General features: G+C 42.5%; 1 protein-coding gene across 1 annotated transcript; it reads left to right on the top strand.

The window, feature by feature from the left end:
* Nucleotides 1–4571: 4571 nt before the first annotated feature.
* On the top strand, nt 4572–21906 carry creg1 (cellular repressor of E1A-stimulated genes 1). Its single transcript, XM_059968508.1, has 4 exons — nt 4572–4901; nt 17000–17119; nt 18320–18524; nt 21223–21906. The coding sequence occupies exons 1-4, from the start codon at nt 4638–4640 to the stop codon at nt 21237–21239; spliced, it is 606 nt and encodes a 201-aa protein (XP_059824491.1). The 5' UTR covers nt 4572–4637; the 3' UTR covers nt 21240–21906.
* Nucleotides 21907–22249: the final 343 nt, after the last annotated feature.

Here is a 22249-nt window from a genome sequence, read left to right as displayed (position 1 = left end):
TTTCCTGCACATCTGCCCTCACCCCATCTGCCCACCAACCTACTCGGGATAGGGTTCCCCTTGTCCTCACTTACCACCCCACCAGCCTTCGGGTCCAATGTATAATTCTCCGTAACTTCCGCCACCTCTAACGGGATCCCACTACCAAGCACATCTTTCCCTCCCCCCCCCCCTTCTGCTTTCTGCAGGGATTGCTCCCTACGCGATTCCCTTGTCCATTCATTTCCCACCCCTCCCCCCCCATCCCTTCCCACCGATCTCCCCCGGCACTTATCCTTGTAAGCAGAACAAGTGCTACACCTGCTCTTACACTTCCTCCCCACCATTCAGGGCCCCAGACAGTCCTTCCAGGTGAGGCGACACTTCACCTGTGAGTCGGCTGGTGTGGTATACTGCGTCCGGTGCTCCCGGTGTGGCCTTTTATATATTGGTGAGACCCGACACAGACTGGGTGTCTATTTTGCTGAATACCTACGCTCTGTCTGCCAGAGAAAGCAGGATCTCCCAGAGGCCACAAATTTTAATTCCACATCCCATTCCCATTCTGATATGTCTGTCCATGGCCTCTACTGTCAAGATGAAGCCACACTCAGGTTGGAGGAACAACACCTTATATACCGGCTGGGTATCCTCCAACCTGATGGCATGAACATTGACTTCTCTAACTTCTGTTAATGCCCCACCTCCCCTTCTTACCCCATCCCTGATGTATTTAGATTGTTCCCCTCCCCCCTTTTTTCTCTCTCTCTGCCCATCACTCTGCCTGTTCTCCATCTCCCTCTGATGGTCCCCTCCCCCTTTCTTTCTCCTGAGGCCTCCTGTCCCATGATCCTTTCCCTTCTCCAGCTCTGTATCGCTTTTGCCAATCACCTTTCCAGCTCTTAGCTTCATCCCACCCCCTCCAGTCTTCTCCTATCATTTTGCATTTCCCCCTCCCCCCACTACTTTCAAATCTATTACTATCTTTCCTTTTGGTTAGTCCTGACGAAGGGTCTCGGCCCGAAACATCGATAGCGCTTCTTCCTATAGATGCTGCCTGGCCTGCTGTGTTCCACCAGCATTTTGTGTGTGTTTGAATTTCCAGCATCTGCAGATTTCCTCGTGTTGTCGGTTACTACTCTATAGATTTGTGGAAAATGCCTGCAGGAAAAAGCATCTCAGAGTTGTATGTGGTGACATACTGTATATGTGATAATAAAATTTACTTTGACATTCATTTTTTCCTAATATTTAATTTCTTTAACACATATTGTTTTTACTTTTATGTAGGGGAATACGGAGTTGATGTTTTGGTCTGAGGCCCTTCAGTCCTGATGAAGGACATTGGCCCAAAACATTAACTGTTTATTCCTATCCATTGATGCCATCTGACTTTCTGAGTTCCTCCAGAATTTTGTGTATTGCTCAAAACTTCCAGTATCTGCAGAATAGCTCATCTCTGCACCTTTACTTTTAATAGCTAAATCCAATAAGCCATAATATAACAATTCTTGATCGTATACATGATGCCAAAATGGTTCTGGGACGCGTCTAGTGTGGTAGTGTAGTAGGAAGTACTTGTCACTCTCACTTTCAGCTTCCTCTGCTGGCTAGCAGTCTTGTGAGAAGGAGAGCTGACTGTGTAAGCCTCTCCCTGCCAGTACGTAGCCTCTCCAACAGCAAGCCTCACGTCATGCCTCCTCGCTGCTGACAGATGGAAGCTGAATTCCTATTGTATTCAGGCTGAACTGCAGAGGACGGGGAGAAAGTCTGGCCCCGGCACGTGTAGCACACAGACCCACTGGTGTGTGGACACACCCTGGTGCTCGTGAACCAGATCCCCAGCTATGGGCAAATCGCCCCACTGCCCTGTAGGCAGCATCGGGAGAGACGAAGGCTACGGGAGTAAACTCAGACAGAAGATCCGGAGTGGAGTCCTCAGGCAGCTGGACATCATTGAACAATCTCCTGGCAGCTCCTGCAGACAAACTGGTGCCAAATGTATTGCTTCATAAGCTTTCCTTTGGACTACACTGGTGAGGCGGGGGGGGGGGGGGGGTGGGGGGTGGGGGATCTTGATGTCTGGACATCTCAGGATCTCCATACCTTCCACCCAGGCTTGTGATGATGATGATCACCCATTGTCCTTCAAAACAGACGGATGCCAAACAACAACATGTAAATACATTTCTTTGTAAATAAAACATTGTAAGACCCACACTTCTAAGAAAACAGATGTTTTATTTCTTCTATATGTCTTTAACAAATCTTTGGGTTCAGCTTGCAAAGCTTTTTGTACGCATTATTCATAGGTTTGATACGAAGACACAGGAGAACGGGAACAGTTGTAGCCCATCTGCCAGCTCAAGCTTGTCCTACCGTACAATATGATCATGATTGATCTGCTCTCTGTGCTGGCTCTCTTTCACCCTCCATTCCACTCAAAAATGCAGTAACTCTACCGTAAATACTTACATTGTGTGCCTTTTTAAATATAAATAATGTTCATGGCACTGTATTGATTGTACATTTCAAATTAATCCTTTTCCTGTTTTTATTCAAATTAGTTTTGGATATTTTCTTGGCATTACGTCAAGGACTGATCACAAACTCAAGAAAATCTGCAGATGCTGGAAATCCAAAGCAACATACACACAGCTGGAGGAATTCGGTTGGCCAGGCAGCATCTCTGGGAAAGAGTAAACTGGATGATAGGAGAGGACAGAAGACGTGGAAGAAAGGGAAGGGGGAGGAACACCAGAGAGAGGTGATGGACAGGAAAGGAGATAAGGTGAGAGAGGGAAACAGGAATGGGGAATGGTGAGGGGGAGGAGGGGATTATTACCGGAAGTTTGAGAAATCGATGTTCATGCCATCAGGTTCGAGGCTACCCAAATGGAATATATGCGGAAAGCAGGGGGGTGAGGTGGGGGAGGGGTCTGCCCTCACCCCATCCTCTTGCTGCCACACTGGGGATAGGTTCCTCTTGTCCTCACCTACAACCCCACCAGCCTCTGTTTCCAGCACATAATACTCCATAATTTCTCCCACCTCCAATGGGATCCCACCACCAAGCACATCTTTCCCTCACCCTCCCCACTTCCTGCAAGGATCACACCCTTCATGATTCCCTTGTCCACTCATCCCTCCCCACTGATCTCCCTGATTCTACTTATCCTTGCAAGCAGAACAAGTGCTACACCTGCCCCTACACCTCCTCCCTCACTACCATTCAGGGCCCCAGACAGTCCTTCCAGGTGAGGTGACACTTCACCTGCCAGTCTCCTGCGGTCATCTGCTGTATCCAGTGTTCTCTGTATGACCTCCTGTATGTTGGTGAGACCCAAAGTAGATTGGGAGACCACTTAGCCCAGCACCTATCCTCCATCCTCCACAAAAAGCAGGATCCCAAGCGGCCACACATTTCAATTCTACTTCTCATGTCAGTCCATGGCCTCCTCTACTGCCACGATGAGACCACACCCAGGTTGTACCCTTATATTTTGTCTGGGTAGCCTCCAAGCTGATGGCATGAACATTGATTTCTCTAACTTATGGTAACTGTACCCCTCCTCTCCTTCACCATTCCCAATTCCCAAGTCCCTCTCTCACCTTCTCTCCTTACCTGTCCATCACCACCTCCTGGTGCTCCTCCCCCTTCCCTTTCCTCCGTGGTCCCTGCCCTCTACAGTCAGATCCCCCCTTCTCCAGCCATTTATCTCTTTCACCAATCGACTTCTCAGCTCTTTACTTCGCCCCGCCCCCCCTCCTGCTTTCGCCTATCATCTGCCACCTTGTACGTTTTCCTCCCCTCCACCTATCTTCTTTCCCGGATTTCTCCCCTTCCTGGTGACGGGTCTCTGCCCAAAACCTCGACTTTTTGCTCTTTTTTTCACGTAGATGCTGCCTGGCCTGCTGAGTTCCTCCAGCATCTTGTGTATGTTAATATAAAACTGATGGTTACAATATTCTGTTTTTCACTTCAGATCGAAAGGATAACGATTGAGTAATAATAGATTCCTAGAAATCGCAAGAATAAGAGTTATATTTTAAAAGCAATATTGCTTGCAGCAGGCCAGAGAAACAGACTTTTGGGATTGGAGGAAGAGAATCATGGCAAAATTAAGGTTCTTTCAAACGCTTTCTGCAATATGAGTATAATGATAGGGTTTGAAATTATTATATTAAAATGATTATCGTACACCTGACAACATTGCAACACTGTACAGGAGCCATCGCAGGAGAGTCCACTAAGACTGCCGAGCCGGGTTGATTATTCACCAAGTGTATCAACTCTTTCATGTGTCAGTGGAAAAACTGCAAAAAAAACCCAGTTAACTCCTAATCGTGTCATGTCGGTGATAATGCGTTGTTTTGTGGACATAAAAATCACCAAGACTTATAGTGCAAAAGAGGGGCAACAAGGCGGCGTTAACAGACCGTGCACACTGGAAATCTGAAGGGGGTGGGACGAGAAGACGCCAGATCTTCAATGATGTGCCCCCCTGGGAAACTCTGCCATTGTTTGAATTCGGGTGGAGTGGGCAGGACTGAGCCGAGCTGAGAACTGGGCGGATCGGGTCATGTGACGCGGTCGGCAGGGTCACGTGATTCCGCGGGGCGACCGCTCCCGCTGACTCTTGACGGGCAGGTGAGCCATGGCGCGGGCTGTGTTCTTGCTCCTGGTGGCATTACTGAGCCGAGTGGGGGCTATCCCCCCTCACGAGGAGGTCGCGCGAATGGCGCGGTACGTGGTTAATCGCTGCGACTGGGCGGCCATGGCGACCGTCTCCACACATAAGCCGGTTGTCGGACGGGCTTTCGCCAACGTCTTCTCCATCAGTGACGGTCTGCAAGGGAAGGGAAGCGGGGTGCCGTACCTCTATCTGACCCCGCTGGAAATCTCAGTACAGGATATCAAGGTGAGAGCGAGGAGGCCGGGGCTGCCTGCCTTCGATTGCGCACTTGACTGTTACCTATCTCTCCCACATACAGATTTATACAAACATTAAAAACTGTAGTTATTGTAATATAACAATGCAATAATAATGACCAATAATTTTAAAAATGCTAATTTCTGATTGTGAAATACAGTGCCTATAAAAAGTATTCACCTCCCTTGGAAGATGAGTAACAGTGGATTTAATTTGGCTAATTTTCACACTGATCAATAGAAAAAGACTCTTGTGTCAAACTGAGAGCAGATCTCTAAAAAGTGAGATAAATTACAAATATAGAACACAAAATAATTGATTACATAAATACCCACTCCCTTCAAGTCAGTATTTAGTAGAAGCACCTACTATGACAACGGCCTTGAGTCTGTGTGGATAGGTCTCTATCAGCTTTGCACATCTGCACACTGCAATTTCCCCCTGCATTTTGTGTGTGTTGCTTGTCTACCTAAACAAATGGGTTTGTGGATCTTGGGTAGGAGGTAGAAATTGGGGGAGGGGGATGTGGGAACTATGAGATTGGTGGCAGTGGATAGGAGAGCCCCAGAGTCATTAAGGTTAGTGATGGTGTGGGAGACAATGGCCTGGTGTTTGTTAGTGGGGTCCTGTTCAAGGGATAAGTAAGAGGATGTGTCTGAGAGTTGTCGCTGGGCCTCAGCAAGGTAGAGGTCAGTCTGCCAGGGCACTACAGCACTCCTTTTATGTGTGGGTTTGATGGTGAGGTTAGGATTAGTGTGTAGGGAGTGGAGAGCAGAGCGTTTGGAAGGGCTGAGGAAGAGTGTTGAAGTCAAGATGGTTGATGCCCCATCAGGAGTTGGCAATGAAAATCTCCAGAGCAGGCAGAAGACCAGGGCGGGGTGTCCAGGAAGAGGAGGAGGGTTGAAGGTGGGTGAAAGTGTTGTTGGTGCAGGGTGGGGAGTCCTTGTCAAAGAAGTAGGCACGGAGGCCGCAGAAGAAGAGCTCAGTATTGTGGTGGGTGCGGAACTCACTGAGGTGCAGGCGCGGGGGGGGGGGGGGGGCAAGATGAGGCCCTTACTGAGGACAGAGTGTTCTGCCTCAAAGAGGGGTAGGTCCGAGGGGTGAATGAGAGGTGGATTGGATACAATCCAATTGGATATCACTGTATATTGGGCAGAGCAAAAGGATTACACAAACCAAAAGAAACCTGCAGGATCTAGAAATCTGAAGTAAAACAAATTGCTGGGCATACTTGGCAAGTAATTGTCTTTGGAGAGAGAAAACAGACTAAACTTTAACTCAGATTATCTCTGTGGAGTAACCTCCTGGTCTTTTAAATATTTCCATATTGTCTGCCTATAATAATGAAGGTAATTTTCTTTCTCCTAGTTAGTATCATAGGATTTTCTTGTTCCGACCTGCTGGAAGGGGATGTGTGCCTCTGATTTAATCCGAAGTGAAGGACAGCATTGCTGCTAATCTCGTACTCTCTCAGTAAGATACTAGAGTGTCCACCCAAGTTTTTTCTTTGAAGTTGACCCATCACCTTCCGACTTGGAGATGAAACTGCAGGAGTTGCGTCGCCTTTGGGACATGGACTGGTATGCTGACGCTGCTCAGGCTAACTCATCATCTCTTCAGTTGTTTGCTGCCTTACTTCAAATGTGATATGAATCGAAATCTGGTTTTTAAATGTGTCTTTTTTTCTGTGGTCTGTTGTCAGTGATCATGGCATACGTCATGAAAATAGTAGCCTCATTTTGCTGTTAGAGACAGCAATTGTTATGTTTAAGGTTTTCACAATTTCTATTCAGTTGATCATCATGCAGATGATTTCTTTGGTACAATTAACATTTTTCAGTGGTGGGGTGTTGGGGGAATAGCATTTGGGAGCTATTATATATTAGTTTCATGCAAAAGAAAGTCATTCAGCCCACTGTGTGTCTGCAAATTCCTAGCAGAACTTTTCTGTCTTATTCTCTCACAAGTTCATCAATTTTCCTCTTTAAAAAGAATCTTCCCTACAAGATGGATATGGCATGAGGATCAGTGCAGAGAAAACCAAACTGATGAGGAACAACGAAGAGCCAATCACAACAAAAATCACAATCAGTGGACAAGAACTGGTGACTGTCAGATGATTCAAGTATCTTGGCACCATCATCAACCAAGTAAGCTCGAAGTCTGAAGTCCTTGCAATGGACAGCCCAAACAACAGCAATGCTGGTTAAACTAAAACCCATCTAGAGAGATAATAACATCACTCTGAGGTCAAGTTGGAACTCCTGCTTGTAATTGTGTCCTCCATCTTGCATGCACGTGAATCATGAACTTTGACAGCAGAACTGCAAAAAAAAAATCCAGGCAGCAGAAGAGAGATGCTTCAGAAGGTGTCTCAGCACCTCCTACACAGACCATATTTCAAACGATAAAGTACGTAGAACCATCACCCAGCATGTGAGACACTAGGAAGATCTACTGTCCACATTAAAGAAGTGGAAACTGAGATGTTATAGCCACATAACAAGATCAAGTGGTCTCTCAAGGATCATTCTCCAGGGAATGGTGCAGGGAAAGAGGGAAAAAGGGCAGACCAAGGAAGAAATGGGCAGGCAACATCACAGAGTGGACTGTAGAGAACTTTGACACAACCTATGCACTCACCCACAAGTGCGCAAGATGCAGGCAACTGGTACAGTGCTCATCTGTATGGTGCCCCGACGACCCAGGCGGGTTTCAGAATCCGTAACTAACCTACGATAAGGTAATTTACAGTGGCCAGTCTTCGGAAGCAAATTTGGGCACCCTGCAGAGACCCACATGGTAAAAGGGAGACTGTTCAAATTCCAGACGGGGCAGGATTGATCATGCGTCCCGGGAGCTGTGAGGCAGCAGTACTAACTATTGTGCAACCCTCCCAATGTCAGTGTTACTGATGGACTGAGATATGTTGTTTGCTATCATGATCTTTTATCTTGCTGAACTCCCTTCTCCTGAACTTTGCAAGTTTTAGTAACTTAGGCTTGATGGAAAGAGAAAAAAGTGACGAAAATATTGTATGTATGATAAATTTGAGATTCAGGATATTGAAAGCTCCAAATTTGATGAGAAAGAGGGAATTAGATTAAATGCTTCTTGCTTTCAAAGATACATGAACTTAACTCGTGGACCCTCGTCTGACAAGATTGAACAAAGTGTGGTGATTCAGTTTTGAATTTTCATCAAGGTGTGTTTGATTTGGTGTCGGTAGGACAGACACTTGAGCAGGACAGCAATATCTCTATCATAATCTTCTTCGCCGCTGGGGTCCCACAAGGCTGCATTCTCAGCCCACTACTCTGCTCCCTGTACTCTCACAACTGAGTGTGCTCCAACTCCATGTACCACTGTAGTGAGTCGGAGTACAGGAAAGGGGTAGAGAGCCTAGTGACATGGTGTCCTGACAACAACCTTTCCTTCAGCGTCAGCAAAGCAAAAAGGCTCATTGTTGACTTCAGGAAGAAGGCTGTCTGTATCGAGGGTGTGAGGTTGAAAGGGTTGAGAGCTTTATGTTCCGAGGAGAGAACATCACGAATAGTCTGTCCTGGTCCAGCCATATAAACGCCACAGCTAGGAAAGCTCATCAGTGTTTCTACAAGAAATTTGGCATACTTCCTTTAATTTCACAAACTTTTAGTTGAGGTACCGTAGAAAACCCGCTCTCTAGATGTATTACAGCTTGGTATGGCAACGGCAACCCTGAGTCAGCAAGAAACTGAGTTTAGCAGCTCATGGAAACCTTCTGTCCATACTTCTCACTGTCTGGGTAAAGCAGCCAGCATTATCAAAGACTGCACCCAAACCAGACATTCCCTCTCCCATCAAGCAGGAGATCTGAAGGCACATATCGCCAGGCTCTCTCCTGCTGCTATAGGACGACTGAACAGTCCTGTGAGATGATAAGGTTGACTCGTGACCTCACAGTTGACCTTGCACTTTGTGTACCCACACTGCAATTTCTCTTTAGCTGCAACTGTAACCTTGTACTACCCAATGCACTGTGTAATGAACCAATCTATCAGGAAGGTACATAAGACAAGTTTTTCACTATACTGTAACTCTGCACATGTGACAATAATAAACAATTTTTTTTTCAAATGTTTAGGATTTTAAAACTTACTAAAGCTCTGCTACCATAGTTTATCATCACCAACAAAAAATGGACGCTGGAAGAACCTGGCAGGTCGGGAGGAATCTGTAGAAGATTTCAGCTGGTCCAAATGAAATGTTTATTTCGCATTTTGGGTGTCAACTGGTCACAATCTGAAATGGCAACTATTTTCAGCCACAATTGCTGCCTGATGCATTTGAGTTTCTCTAGCAGTTTGTTTTTCTTGCTATACAGTAGATTCCAACATCTGTAGTATTTGAGTTTCCCCAGATAACCAGAATGGGTGGATCACACTGATATGAATGCTGTCATAAGTTTAAAGACTAAACAGTGATTCTCAAAGTTTTGCTGAGTCAGGGTGAGCCACATTTCTTCATATAGTTTTTAATTTGATAATTGCCCCATACTGTTAAGTTTTACTAAATGAACCCAAATGTAGCTGAAAGGTCGTAACTGAATTATGTGGTAAGGATTGCTGTCTTTAAGCAGTGTTTATAAACTTCAAAGTGATTAAATTTCATCGCTTCCGTTCCAGGTTTGTTTTTGGATAACTCTCAGAAAATTCCTAGGATATAAATCAATGGTTCCCAGACTTTTGTTGGGTTACCACCCCATTGACTCCCAGAGCACAATCCCCAGTGTAACCTTCTCCCTTTCAGGCCATTACATAAAAACAATGAAGAACAGTGAAATAAAATAGGAACTGCAAGTTCAAATAATTGCAAAACAATATTCAAATCTATTTAAAGCTACAAATAAGATTATTTTAAAAATTACAATAAGAACAATTTTCATCAACAATGTTAGCATGCACGTTAGTAGCACAAATATTCGCGACTTCATTGCCCTTTCACCAGATGGATGGGCTTGGTGCAGTGACAATCAGCTTCTCAACATCAGGCTGAATGTCACTCCGGAGTCTCAGATTCCCCCCACCCCTCACGCCCCCGTCCAATAATTCGCAGCCTGTCTGCCCGCCACTAAATATGATGCTGGAAAGGCAATACAGAGGATCCTGACCCTTTTCCACGGGTCAGGATAACATTCAGAATTGTCTTTCTGTGACATGATTAAATAGGCTGTAGTCAGCATGGTGTCCTGAAGGGAAAACCTTGCCTGTGAAATCTGCTGGAATTCTTTGGAAAAATAAGAAGCTGGAGAGACAAAGGATGATGTTGCGTACTTGGATTTCAGAAGGCCTTTGACAAGGTGCCACATGTGAGGCTGACTAACAAGCTACAAGCCCATGGTATTACAGGAAAGATCCTAACATGGGTAAAGCAGTGGCTGATTGGCAGGAGGTAAAGAAGGGAGCCTTTTCTGACGGGCTGACAGAGACTAGTGGTGTTTCATGGGTCTGTGTTGGGACTGAGTCTTTTTACGTTATATGTTTTGGATGATAGAATTGATGACTTTGTTGCAAAATTTGCAGACCATGTTATAATAGATGGAGAGGCAGGTAGGTTTGAGAAAGTAGAGAGGCTACAGAAGGCCAGACAGATTAGGAGATTAGGCAAGGAAATGGCAGATGGAATACAGTGTTGGGAAGTGTATGGTCATGCACTTTGGAAGAAGAAATGAAAGAGCTGACTATTTTCTAAAGGGAGAGAAAATACAAAAAACCGACGCAAATGGAATTGGGAGTCCTTGTGCAGGATTCCCTAAAGGTTAACTTTTAGTTTGAGTCTGTAGTGAAGAAGGCAAAAGTGATGTTATTTATTTCAAGGGGTTTAGAATATAAAAACAAGTATGTAATGTTGAAACTTTATAAAATGCTGCTGAGGCCTCACTTGGAGTATTGTGAGGAGGTTTGGGCCCCATATCATGGAAAGGATGTCCTAAAACTGGAGAGGCTTCAAAGGAGGTTCACATAAATGATTCCAGGATCAACTGGCTTGTCTTATGAAGAACATTTGATGGCTCTGGGCCTATATTCACTAGAATTCAGAAGAATGAGGGGTGACTTCATTGAAACCTATTGAATGGTCAAAGGCCTTGATAGAGTGGATGTGGACAGGATATTTTCCATGGTGGGAGAGTCTAAGACCAGAGGACACAGCCTCAGATTAGAGATGAGGAGGAATTTATTTAGCCAGAGAGTGGTGAATCTTTGGAATTCTTTGCAGTTGTGGAGGTCAAGTCTTTATGTATATTTAAGCCAGGGGTTGATAGATAGTTGTTCGGTCAAGGCATGAAGGGATATGGGGAGAAGGCAGGAGATTGGGGCTGAGAGGAAGATTGGATCAGCCATGATGAAATGGCAGAGAAGACTCCATGGGCAAAATGGCCTAATTCCACTCCTATATCTGCTGAGTTCATCCAGCATTTTGTACATGTTGCTTGAGAGGGTGACTGTGTCTATAAATAGTCCAGCCAGTTGGCCCACATAGATCTTTAGTATTCAGCCAGGTACCCCATCTGAACAAGATGCCTTTTGTGAATTTATCCACTTGATTAATGCTCAATATTTGGCTCCAGAGACTGAAGTTACAAGCTCATCCAGAGAAGTGGGAGCTAATGTTGGTGTGTCATAGTTCTTCCTTATCAAAGCAGGAATAAAAGGCATTGAGTCCATCTATTCTATCTATGCCTCTTATAACCCTCTATCAGAACTCCCCTCAGTCTCCAGCACTCCAGAGAAAATAACGCATTTATCCAGCCTCTCATGATAGCACAGGGCCTCTAAACCAGGCAGCATCCTGGTAAACCTCTTCTGCACCCTCTCCAAAGCCTCAACATCCTTCCTATAGTGGTGAGACCAGAACTGTATGTAATACTCCAGATATGGCTAACCAGAGTTTTATAAATTTGCAACCTAACCTCTCAACTTTTAAGCTCAGTGCCTTGACTAATAAAAACAAGCATTCCAAAAGCCTTCTTACCCACCTCATTGACCTGGGTAGCCACTTTCAAGGAGCAATGAACATGGATCTCAAGCTCTCTCTGCTCAGTAACACTGTTAGGGATATTATCCTCCTTGCATTTGCCCTAGTTCACCTTTATCTGGATTAACCTCCATCTGCCATTTCTCAGCCCATATCTGTAACTGATCTCTATCACACTGTATTCTTTGCCACTGTTCTACACTATCCACAACTCCAATCTTGGTATCATCCGCAAACTTATTAACCCACCCATCTACATTATCATCCATGTTATCTCTGTACATCACAAACGGCACAGAACCCTGCTGAACACCACTAATTACAGGCCTCCAGCTCGAATGTGACCCTTCCACCCCTACCCTATGCACAACTATTTCTGGATCCAAATAGCCAATTCGCTGCACAGCCTGAATCTGGATGAGTCTCCCATGAGGGACTGTGTCAAACACCTTACTTAAAACCATATAGACAACATTCACTGCCCTACCCTCGTCAATCTCTCTTGTCACTTTGTCAAGTGGGTAAGACATGACCTCCTCTGCACAAAGCCATGCTGCTTCTCCCTAATTAGGCCATGGGTTTCCAAATGCTCATATATCCTATCCCTAAGAATTTTCTCCGGCAATTTCCCTGCAACTGACGTGAGACTCACCGTTCTACAGTTCCCAGGATTTTCCCTTGTTCCCTTTTTTAAATAGGGGTACAACATTAGCCACTTGCCTGCCCTCCAGGACCTTGCCTGTGGCTAGGGAGGACGCAAAGATACTGGTCAAGGTCCCAGCAATCTCCTCTCTTGCTTCCTTCAATAACCTGGGGTAAATCCCACCAGGTTCTGGGGACCTGTCCACCTTAGTTCTTATTGAGGCCCTCCTTGATCTCTAAACTCCTTAACATATTTATAAGCTCAGCACTGATCACCTGGTCATCCATATCTTTTCTCCTTGGTAAATACTGAAGCAAAGTACTTATCAAGTACCTCACTCACACTCTCCACCTCCAAGCAAATGTTCCTTGCCCCTCCCCCCATCCTTGAGTGGTCCCACCCTCTCCCTAGTTATCCTCATGCCCTTGATGTATGTATAGAATTGTCTTGGGATTTACCTCAATCCTACTTGACAAGGATTTTTCAATGGCCCCCACCTGGCTTTCTCAATTCCCTTCTTTAGTTCTTTTCTGGTTTCTTTATGCTCCTCATGTGCTTTGTTTGATCATAACCTCTGGAGCTTTACATATTTTTTCTTTTTCTTGACTAATTTCATCACCTCTCTGGACATCCAAGGTTCTCTTGCCTTTCCATTCCCATCCTTCCTCCTAAAGCAGTGTTCGGCAACCTTTTAGCCTCCGTGGGCTGGATCGCGTATTAATGAGCGGACGGTGGGCCAAATAAATACCATAAAAAACTTGAAATATAGGAATTATCCACTTAAATACATCTAGTTACGTTTTGCCTCAAATTAATGAATAATGCATGCTAGAAAATCATTTGTGCTTAACCAAGGATGCCAATTAGTAATCAAAGAACTCAGTTTAGTTGCAGTTTATTTCAGTCAAGGCATCTTTTGAACCTATTGAAAGGACACAAAGAATTTTTAAACATATGAACATGATGGATTGAATGGTGATAAATTAAGTATAATAGAAAAGAAAATTTTAATGCAAACAGTTGATAAGTCAATGTGAAACTTGATGCTCTTTGCTGCTTGAAAGCTTCTCAATATTGGGTCTCAGACTTGTTGATGCCAAGAGCAAGACATTATCCGGATGGGCATCAGTCAATCTTGTTCTCAAATGGTGTGCTTCATTTTTGAAAATAATCACTCACACAGATAAGTGCTGTCAAACAATGATGCCATCTTTTTTGCATGGTCCACTAAGTTAGGATGCTTCCCACTTGGAAGAATATATTTTCTATAGAAGTCAAGCACTGACACATCTTCAGAATGAAATTTCGATCTCAATATGTTGTTACACTGCATCTCAACCAATTCCATTTGAAAAATTTCTGATGCAGTGTCCACTTCCACATCAAATGGATTAGCAAACAGCTTGAACTCAGTTGCATGCAAACAAAAATCAGCAAAACTAGATGAAAAGTGGGAAAATGTGCACAATTTTCTTTTATGAAGTTGTTACTCCCACAATTGCAGCTTTTTTTCAAAGGCCACAATATGACCATACATCTCATGTATCAGCTGATTTTTTTTCCCTTGAACTTGTAAATTCAAGTTATTTAAATGAGATACAATGTCCAAAGAAATGCCGAGGTTGTAAGCCAATCAGGATTATGAAAACGTGAATCACCCTCATTTTTGCTTACTAGGAATATTGCCACTTCTTCATGTAATGCAATTACTCTTTCTAGCATTGACCCTTGGCTAAGCCAGTGGATATTGCAAAAATATGCCAGGTCCCCATATTCATCCTCTGTATCCAACAAAAACTGCTGAAACTGGCGATGATTCAATCCACGAGATAGGATCAGATTCACTGCCTTCACAAAAATGTCCATAACATCCTTTAATTTCAAAGACAGGGCACATAATGCCTCTTGATGGACAATGCAATGAATTTTAACCAGTTTCTGTGCGATACCAAGGTTTTCCATTTGTCCTTGCAGCAATGCCATGATGCCTTTTTCTGTCCCACCATTGCTGGCGCCCCATCATTTGTGATGCCAATTAGCTTCAACACATTATGTTTCATTTCTGACATCATTTTCAACAAAGCTTCAAAAATGTCTGTTGCAGTAACCATGTCCTCCATAGGAATTAATTGAATAAACTCTTTTGCACAAACACTGCAAGTTGAGCAGTGTCTCTCAAGTCTGTGTTCTCAAGCGCAACCGAAAAAAAATTGCAATTCGTTGCAGGCATCCCTTAAACAACTTTTAATATCTGCTCACATTTCTTCAACTTGCCGTGTGATCATTCTTGCTGACAGGCTGATAGATGCAGATAAAGATTTCTTCAGGACAAACAATATCCACCACTGCCAGTAAACATTCTTTGACAAACTCTCCATCTGTAAAAGGCTTCATCTTTTCTGCAATACGTTTTGAGACTTCATAGCTGCCACTGGTACTTGCTTCATTTTCACTGCTTTTCTTGGCAAAAAATAACTTTTGTTTTCTGAAACTAGCCTTCATTCGCTTAACTTCATCTTTCCTTGCTTGCCCAGTAAACTTGTTAAGATTCCCACTATGGTGGGTCTCATAATGTCGTCTGATATTTGCCACCTTCTTCACAACATTTTCTAGGCAAATGAGACAAACTGGTTTCCCAGCTTGCTCGATGAAGAAGTAATCTAGTGTCCAAGTGTCTTGGAAATTTCGGCAGTCAGTGTCTACCTTCCTGTGTTCTGCATTCATTGCCATTGGAATTTTTTCCCTCAATTTTATTTTGAAACACGAGTTATTTAACAAGTATCGTAAATATCTGGATATTTAGCGTGGATTTCTTGTTAAAACACAGTGACACTGTTTCTGTTTACAAATTTGAACGATCCCATCTGAAAACCTGCATGTGCATGGAGAGTATCTAATACATATTAATAAGGTAGTCTGCCTCCCTGTCGTTCATATATAGCATTGTTTGATTTGGAACAAAACGGAACCTGGGGTCAGTGTAACAAGATGCCATGCATGTCCGTCAGTGTGGTCGCGTGAAACACTCAGAATAAGGAAAAATCGCTCACAGGCTGGATAAGCATAGTATCCTAATATTTGCTCACGGGCAGGTCAAAATACCTTCGCCTACCCCCGTTCTAAAAGGAACTTATCTTTCCTGTACTCTGTGCAATTGATCTTTAAACACACTCCGCATGTCTAATGTGGACTTTCCAGAGAAAAGATGTTCCCAATGAACTCTTAGTTCCTGCCTAATGCACTTCTAATTTTCCCTACTCCAGTTTCAAACTCTCCTGTAAGAACTATACCGATCCTTATCTATAGCTAAGCTGAAAGTTAAGGAGTAGCGGTCACTGTTCATCCGCTGAAAGATCAGTCCCCCGGCTGAGCTCATTACCTGTCATCAGGTTCAGGCCTTTCTTCTCCTTGGACCATCCACATAGTGATTTAAGAAACTTTCCCAGATGCAATTAATAAATTCTGCCCCATGTAAACCCCTTGCACTAGTGATTCTTGAAAGAACATTACTAATGCCTCCACAATCTCTTCAGCTACCTCTTTCAGAACCCTGGGATGTACACCGTCTGGTCCAGGTGACTTACCTCTCTTCAGACCTGTCAGTTTCCCGAGAACCTTCTCTATAGTTATGGGAACTTCACACACTTCATATCCCCTGACACCTGGAGCTTCCAATATACTGCTAGTGTCTTCCACATTGAAGACTGGTGCAAAATACTTTTTCAGTTCATCCGCTGTATCATTGTCCCTCATTACTACCTCTCCAGCATTGTTTCCCAATGGTCCAATATTCACTCTCGCCTCTTTTACATTTTATGTACAAGAAGAAACTTTTGGTATCCTCTTTAATATTATTGGCTAGCTTACTTTAGTATTCCATCTTTGCCTTCTTAATGACTTTTTAAATTACCTTCTGTTGGCTTTTAAAAGCTTCCCAATCCTCTTAACTTCCCACTAATTTTTGCTGTATTGTATGCTCTCTCTTTAACTTCTCTTGTTTGCCACGGTTGTGTCATCTTTCCATACTTCTTCCACCTTGGGATGTATATATCCTGTACCTTCCGAATTGCTTCCAGAAATTCTAGCCATTGCTGTTCTGCTGTCATCCCTGCTGTTGTCTTTTCCAATCAATTCTGGCCAATTCCTCTCTCACCCTTCTGTAATTGCCTTTACTCTACTGTATAATACTGATACATCTAACCTTAGCTTCTCAATACTGATACATCTGACTTCAGCTACTCAAGTCACTTCGTCAGAACTGGAGACAATAGGGAGATCTCGTCGTTTTCTCTGGATAGTGAATGTGCTCAGTAGTGATGGGGGACTTGAGCTACATGCCTTATTGATCCTATTGTAGAATGCAAATTACTGTGGGTAATCCAATATTTTAATTCCTGTTTATGCTTAATGTTTCCCACTTTTATTTTAGAATGATCCAGAAGTCTCCCTGACCGTGACCTTGGCAGAAACTGACTACTGTAGAAAAAACAAATACGATGCTCAAAGTCCACTTTGTTGTCGTGTGATCCTCTGTGGAACAATTGTGACGGTATGCTGTAACATAACACTCCGACTTTTGCATCATCCATCCTACTTTCCTTTTAACTGGCGAATTTTCTATTCCTGGTAATTTGCAAATGAGTTTAGTCTGATTGGAAAAAGTGAGGTATTGGTCCAAGTTCCCAGTGATTTTTCTCATTGTCATGTGACACAAAGAAAAAACATCATTTAATTACCAAAAACTGATTCTGCATTCCACATTACCCTGACAGGAAAAGTGATGGTGTTCAATGCTATAAGTTAATTTGTCATAATTTTATTTAATTATTGTTTATTTTTGCATTACTGAGACTTTTCAATTGCCTTATAAGTGCACTACAGAAAAGTTTTAAAAGAAATTATTCTGAGTTCACACACGTAGTAAATTTGCAGTATCTTCAATCATATTTATTGATTCCAAATATATTGAAATAGGATGATGGGGTTCAATTGTCCCACATCCACACATTTAGACAATTTTATGTGGGCTTTGTTCTGAGGCACCCTTCAACACAGAGTAAACTTAAGTGGCAGCTCCAGTTTCCTTCTGGGTACACCAGGACTACAAATATTTTAACCATATAACAATTACAGCACGGAAACAGGCCATCACAGCACTTCTAGTCCGTGCTGAATGCTTACTCTCACCTACTCCACTGACCTGTACTCAGCCCATAACCCTCCATTCCTTTCCTGCCCATATACCTATCCAATTTTATTTTAAATGACAATACCGAAGCTGCCTCTACCACTTCTACTGGAAGCTTGTTCCACACAGCTACCACTCTCTGAGTAAAGAAATTCCCCCTCGTATTACCCTTAAACTTTTGCTCCCTAGCTCTCAACTCATGTCCTCTTGTTTGAATCTCCCCTACTCTCAATGGAAAAAGCCTATCCATGTCCTCTATCTATCCCCCTCTATCAAGTCCCCCCTCAACCTTCTACGCTCCAAAGAATAAAGATCTAACTTGTTCAACCATTCCCTGTAAATTAATGTAATGCACTGTGCCTACTGAATTGCTTCCAGAAATTCTAGCCATAGCTGTTCTGCTGTCATCCCTGCCGTTTTCTTTTCCAATCAATTCTGGTCAACTCCTCTCTCATGTCTCTGTAATTGCCTTTACTGTATAATACTGATACATCTAACCTTTTTTGTATGTAAAACATGTAATGTAAATTCCCTGTAATTTTATATATATTCATTATTCAGGTGAAAGGGACAGAAGTGAAAATTGCCAAGGAGGCTCTCTTCAAGCGTCATCCAGCAATGCCCAACTGGCCATCTAGTCACGGATGGTATTTCGCCAAGCTGAATATCACCAACATTTGGGTCCTGGATTATTTTGGTGGAATAAAAATTGTAACACCAGAGGACTACTACAATGTCAAACCAGAATATGAAAGGAATTTGACTGGTAAAGAATTTCTACTTTTTATCACCATTGATGGGTTCCTGCTTTGGTACGCAGTCAATGAACAACTGCCCAAATTTCCCAAAAAACAAAGCCATCTGTTATTCATCTCTCCCAGTTGATCTTAAGGGAGTTGATACTAGTTCAACTTAAGTCTGCCAGTTATTAACATGTGATTACTTGGTAGTTTCAGTATGAAAAGAGGTTTGTCATCCCAGTTTGGAATTCATGGTCCATGTGAGCGTCCTCCCAGTTTTGCCTGTCACACAGCACAGGAACAGATCCTTTGGTCCATCCCGAGCTATTATTCTGCCTCGTCCCATTGATCTGCATCTGGTCCGTAGCCCTCCATATCCAAATTTCTCTTAAATGTTTAAATGGAATCTGGATCCACCACTTCCGCTGGCAGCTTGTTTCACACACTCGCCGCCCCCTGAGTGAAGAAGTTCCCTTAGATACTCACCCTTAATCCATTACCTCTATTTCTAGTCTCACCCAACCTCAGTGAAAAAAGCCTTCTTGCATTTACCCTATCCGTACCCTTCATGATTTTGCATACCTCAGTCAGGTTTCCTCTCATTCTCCTACACTCCACGGGCTCCAGCAGCATAACTTTTTCGATCTGGCTTCCTCCTTAAAGGTATGTAAACTATTCATCCTTATCTACATTTTGTGGGAACAAATATCCTCAAATTCCTTATTGCTCGAACATTATAAAGGACTTTACAAGTAGAATCTGGCAAATGAAAATATATTTTTAAAAGAATTAAATTCTGGACTTTAGTTTGGAGTGCTGATGCTATCTTTAAAGAATGATGTAATTTAAGCTTACCCATGCAAAGTGAGTGTTGCTGGCAAGGCCAGCATTTAATAGCTGTGAAGACAATGCTGCACTCTTACCATGACCTGCTGTTATTCTAAATGTCCTGGATTTTAACCTGAGAAAATGAAATTATGGAAATCTAGTGTGTGACTAAACCTTTCAGGTGGTCACATTCCATCTAGCTGCTGATCAGTAGTAAGAAGATGCCATCACAAACAAGAGAATATCAGCAGATGCTGGGAATCCAAATACTGGGGGATTTCAACAGGTCAGGCAGCATCATGGAAAGAATACAGTCAATGCTTTAGGCCAAGACCCTTCGGCAGGGTCCTGCTGAAGGGTCTCGGCCCAAAATGTCGACTGTATTCTTTCCATAGATGCTGCCATAGATTCAGACACGTAAGCTGCTAGTAATGTTGATTTTCTGGAGTATTTTTTGAGCTGTGCTCAGTCAGGTGACAGAGACGTAGAACTATACAGTGCGATTAAAATGGCCTTTGAATCAATTCGGCAGTGTCCACTTAAATGCCTCTGTGAGCTTGTGCCACTTTGGATTCAGATTTACTTATCAGATGAACATCAAAACATATAGTGAAATGAGTGATTTGCATCAACCAATACACCTAAGTCACCATAGTATGCCCGTAATGCTCAGCAGAACGACACCGAACATAGCAAAGCAACAAAACAAGCCCCTAACCTACTTCCTACCTCCATACACAGTCCTCCAACTCCTGGACAGGCTGTTGGGATCTGGGGCAAGAACAATATTCAGGTCAAGCACATTCCGTGGAGGGAGAGGAATAGCCATTTTGGGTCAAAACCAAATTGCTGAAAATTCTCCTTCAGCTGATTGTTTTTGCCTCGTCTATTTGTATTTGACAGCACTGGATACGAAGCATTCAAGAGAAAATCTTGTAATAAAGATGACGTATACCCTTATTCCCTACAGCTAACAAAGTATCTAAACACCATGCCTCTTATGTGCTGGTTTCTGAAACCTACAGTAATATCAAATGCCCTGGTAGAATACAGACATAAAATACTGGAGGAACTCAGCAGGTCAGGCAGCATCTATGGAAAAGATTTAACAGTCGACATTTCAGGCCGAGACCCTTCATGACGAAGGCCTGAAACATCAACAGTACTCTTTTCCATAGATGCTACCTGGCCTGCTGAGTTCCTCCAGCATTTTGTGTGTGTTGCTTGGATGTCCAGCAGCTGCAGATTTTGTCTTATTTATGAATATACAGACATGCTTTTTTATTTATAAAGTAGCTGGAACTTGGCGATAAATTGTAACATGTGCATTTAAGTTTTAATCAATACAACAAATCAGCCCAAAAACATAGTTGTGCTCTAAGGGGATTGGATGTGTAGAATTGCTGCTACTTGTGTGCCATCTGCAGAGGTGCTGTTGAAATAATTGAATGTTTTAATTTTTAATTTCCACTTTTAAAAGTTAATGGCAGCTGTAAAGTTAACAGTAGTTGAATTCTACGCCCGTTCTGTGTGTATTAGAAGTGTATGTAAACTGGCTGCCTTCGGAATACTTCAAGCTAAGTCAGTGTATGTTTATAAATGTCTAGTGTACACTGTTTTTAACTAAATTTGTAATCTTAAAACTTTTGCATTTGTATCCCTAAAACGGATTTAATTTGCCTTTATCCCACTTTTTACCTACGAGTCTTTGATGCTCGAATATAAATTTAAAGTGCAGTTAGTGACATTGAATTTTTTGATAGTTTGTACATTTTGATTCAGCTAACAGTAAATTTATAAGGTATTTTCAGCTTCTGATCCATTTTTTCAAATTAAACCACTGCATAGTACACACCTTGTATATAACGTTCTAACATTCTGGTTGCCTATTTGCAGATGGATGGAAATTGTGAATGGTGTAATTCAGAACAAAGTGCTGACCTTACCAAGATGTGCCTTCACTTAATATTGGAAAAGGATGTGCTGGGAAACTACTTCAAATTGATTTGAAAGAAAGAAAATGAGATTTGAATTGAATATTTTAGAGAAAATATTTTAGTTTTGAATATTACAATTGTTTAGTATCCCCGAATTGGGAATGTGGTGAAGAATTTTGAGATTATTTTCATACCTTTTTAGTTAATATGATGTAAATGGAATATAGTAAAATATTGAGCTGGAATAAAGTTATTTACAGCCAGTATTTTGAAAAGCAAAAATCTAGTTGATAGAAGCCCAAAACAAAACAATGAGAGCTCAAGTTCTGTGCAAATATTTCGTTTCAGGTTAACTACATTACAAATAATCAGTCCTAAGCATTGACTCTTATTTCAGTTTAACACAGATATTGGATCTGTTGATAATTTACAGCATTTTGCTTTGATTGCTCATTACCTGATTCTTCTATCAATTGTCTTGCATAAAGATAATTAAGATTTCTGACTTAAACATTTACTTAAATTAGAACAAATTCTTTGGTTGTGCAGATGAAAACAAAATGTATATTGCATGAAAATTTGTATTTGTAAGATATCAAAATGCCTATTTTTGATTAAATAGATGTTTGAATCTACAAACCTATAGTTGTTTGCATGTTGCTCTCCTTTCCAACCCCTTCCAATGCCTATAAATCAATTTGACTCTCTCCAGCAGCCTGCCACGGTGAAATGGCTAACGGTTTGGATAGAGCTTATCACCTGCATTTTTTTGCAAGAGGTGCACATTATTTGATGGGGGTGGTTGTCCCTAGAAAACACTTCTATTGTAATTTTTTCTTCCTGTAAGATTAAGCTGTCAAGAAGTGGTCTTCTGTAACACTTAAGTACGAAATTCCAAAGATTTGCTTCCCTCATTTTAGTCCTAAACAGACTATTTTGACACTGGTACTCCTGAGCTAGACCGTCTTGAGGAAATACCCTGCACT

The sequence above is a fragment of the Hypanus sabinus genome, chromosome 4 (assembly GCF_030144855.1).
Source record: "Hypanus sabinus isolate sHypSab1 chromosome 4, sHypSab1.hap1, whole genome shotgun sequence".
In the NCBI taxonomy this organism is placed as follows: domain Eukaryota; kingdom Metazoa; phylum Chordata; class Chondrichthyes; order Myliobatiformes; family Dasyatidae; genus Hypanus; species Hypanus sabinus.
Note: the sequence above shows the minus strand (reverse complement) of the source record. Positions and strands in the feature narration are given on the sequence as shown.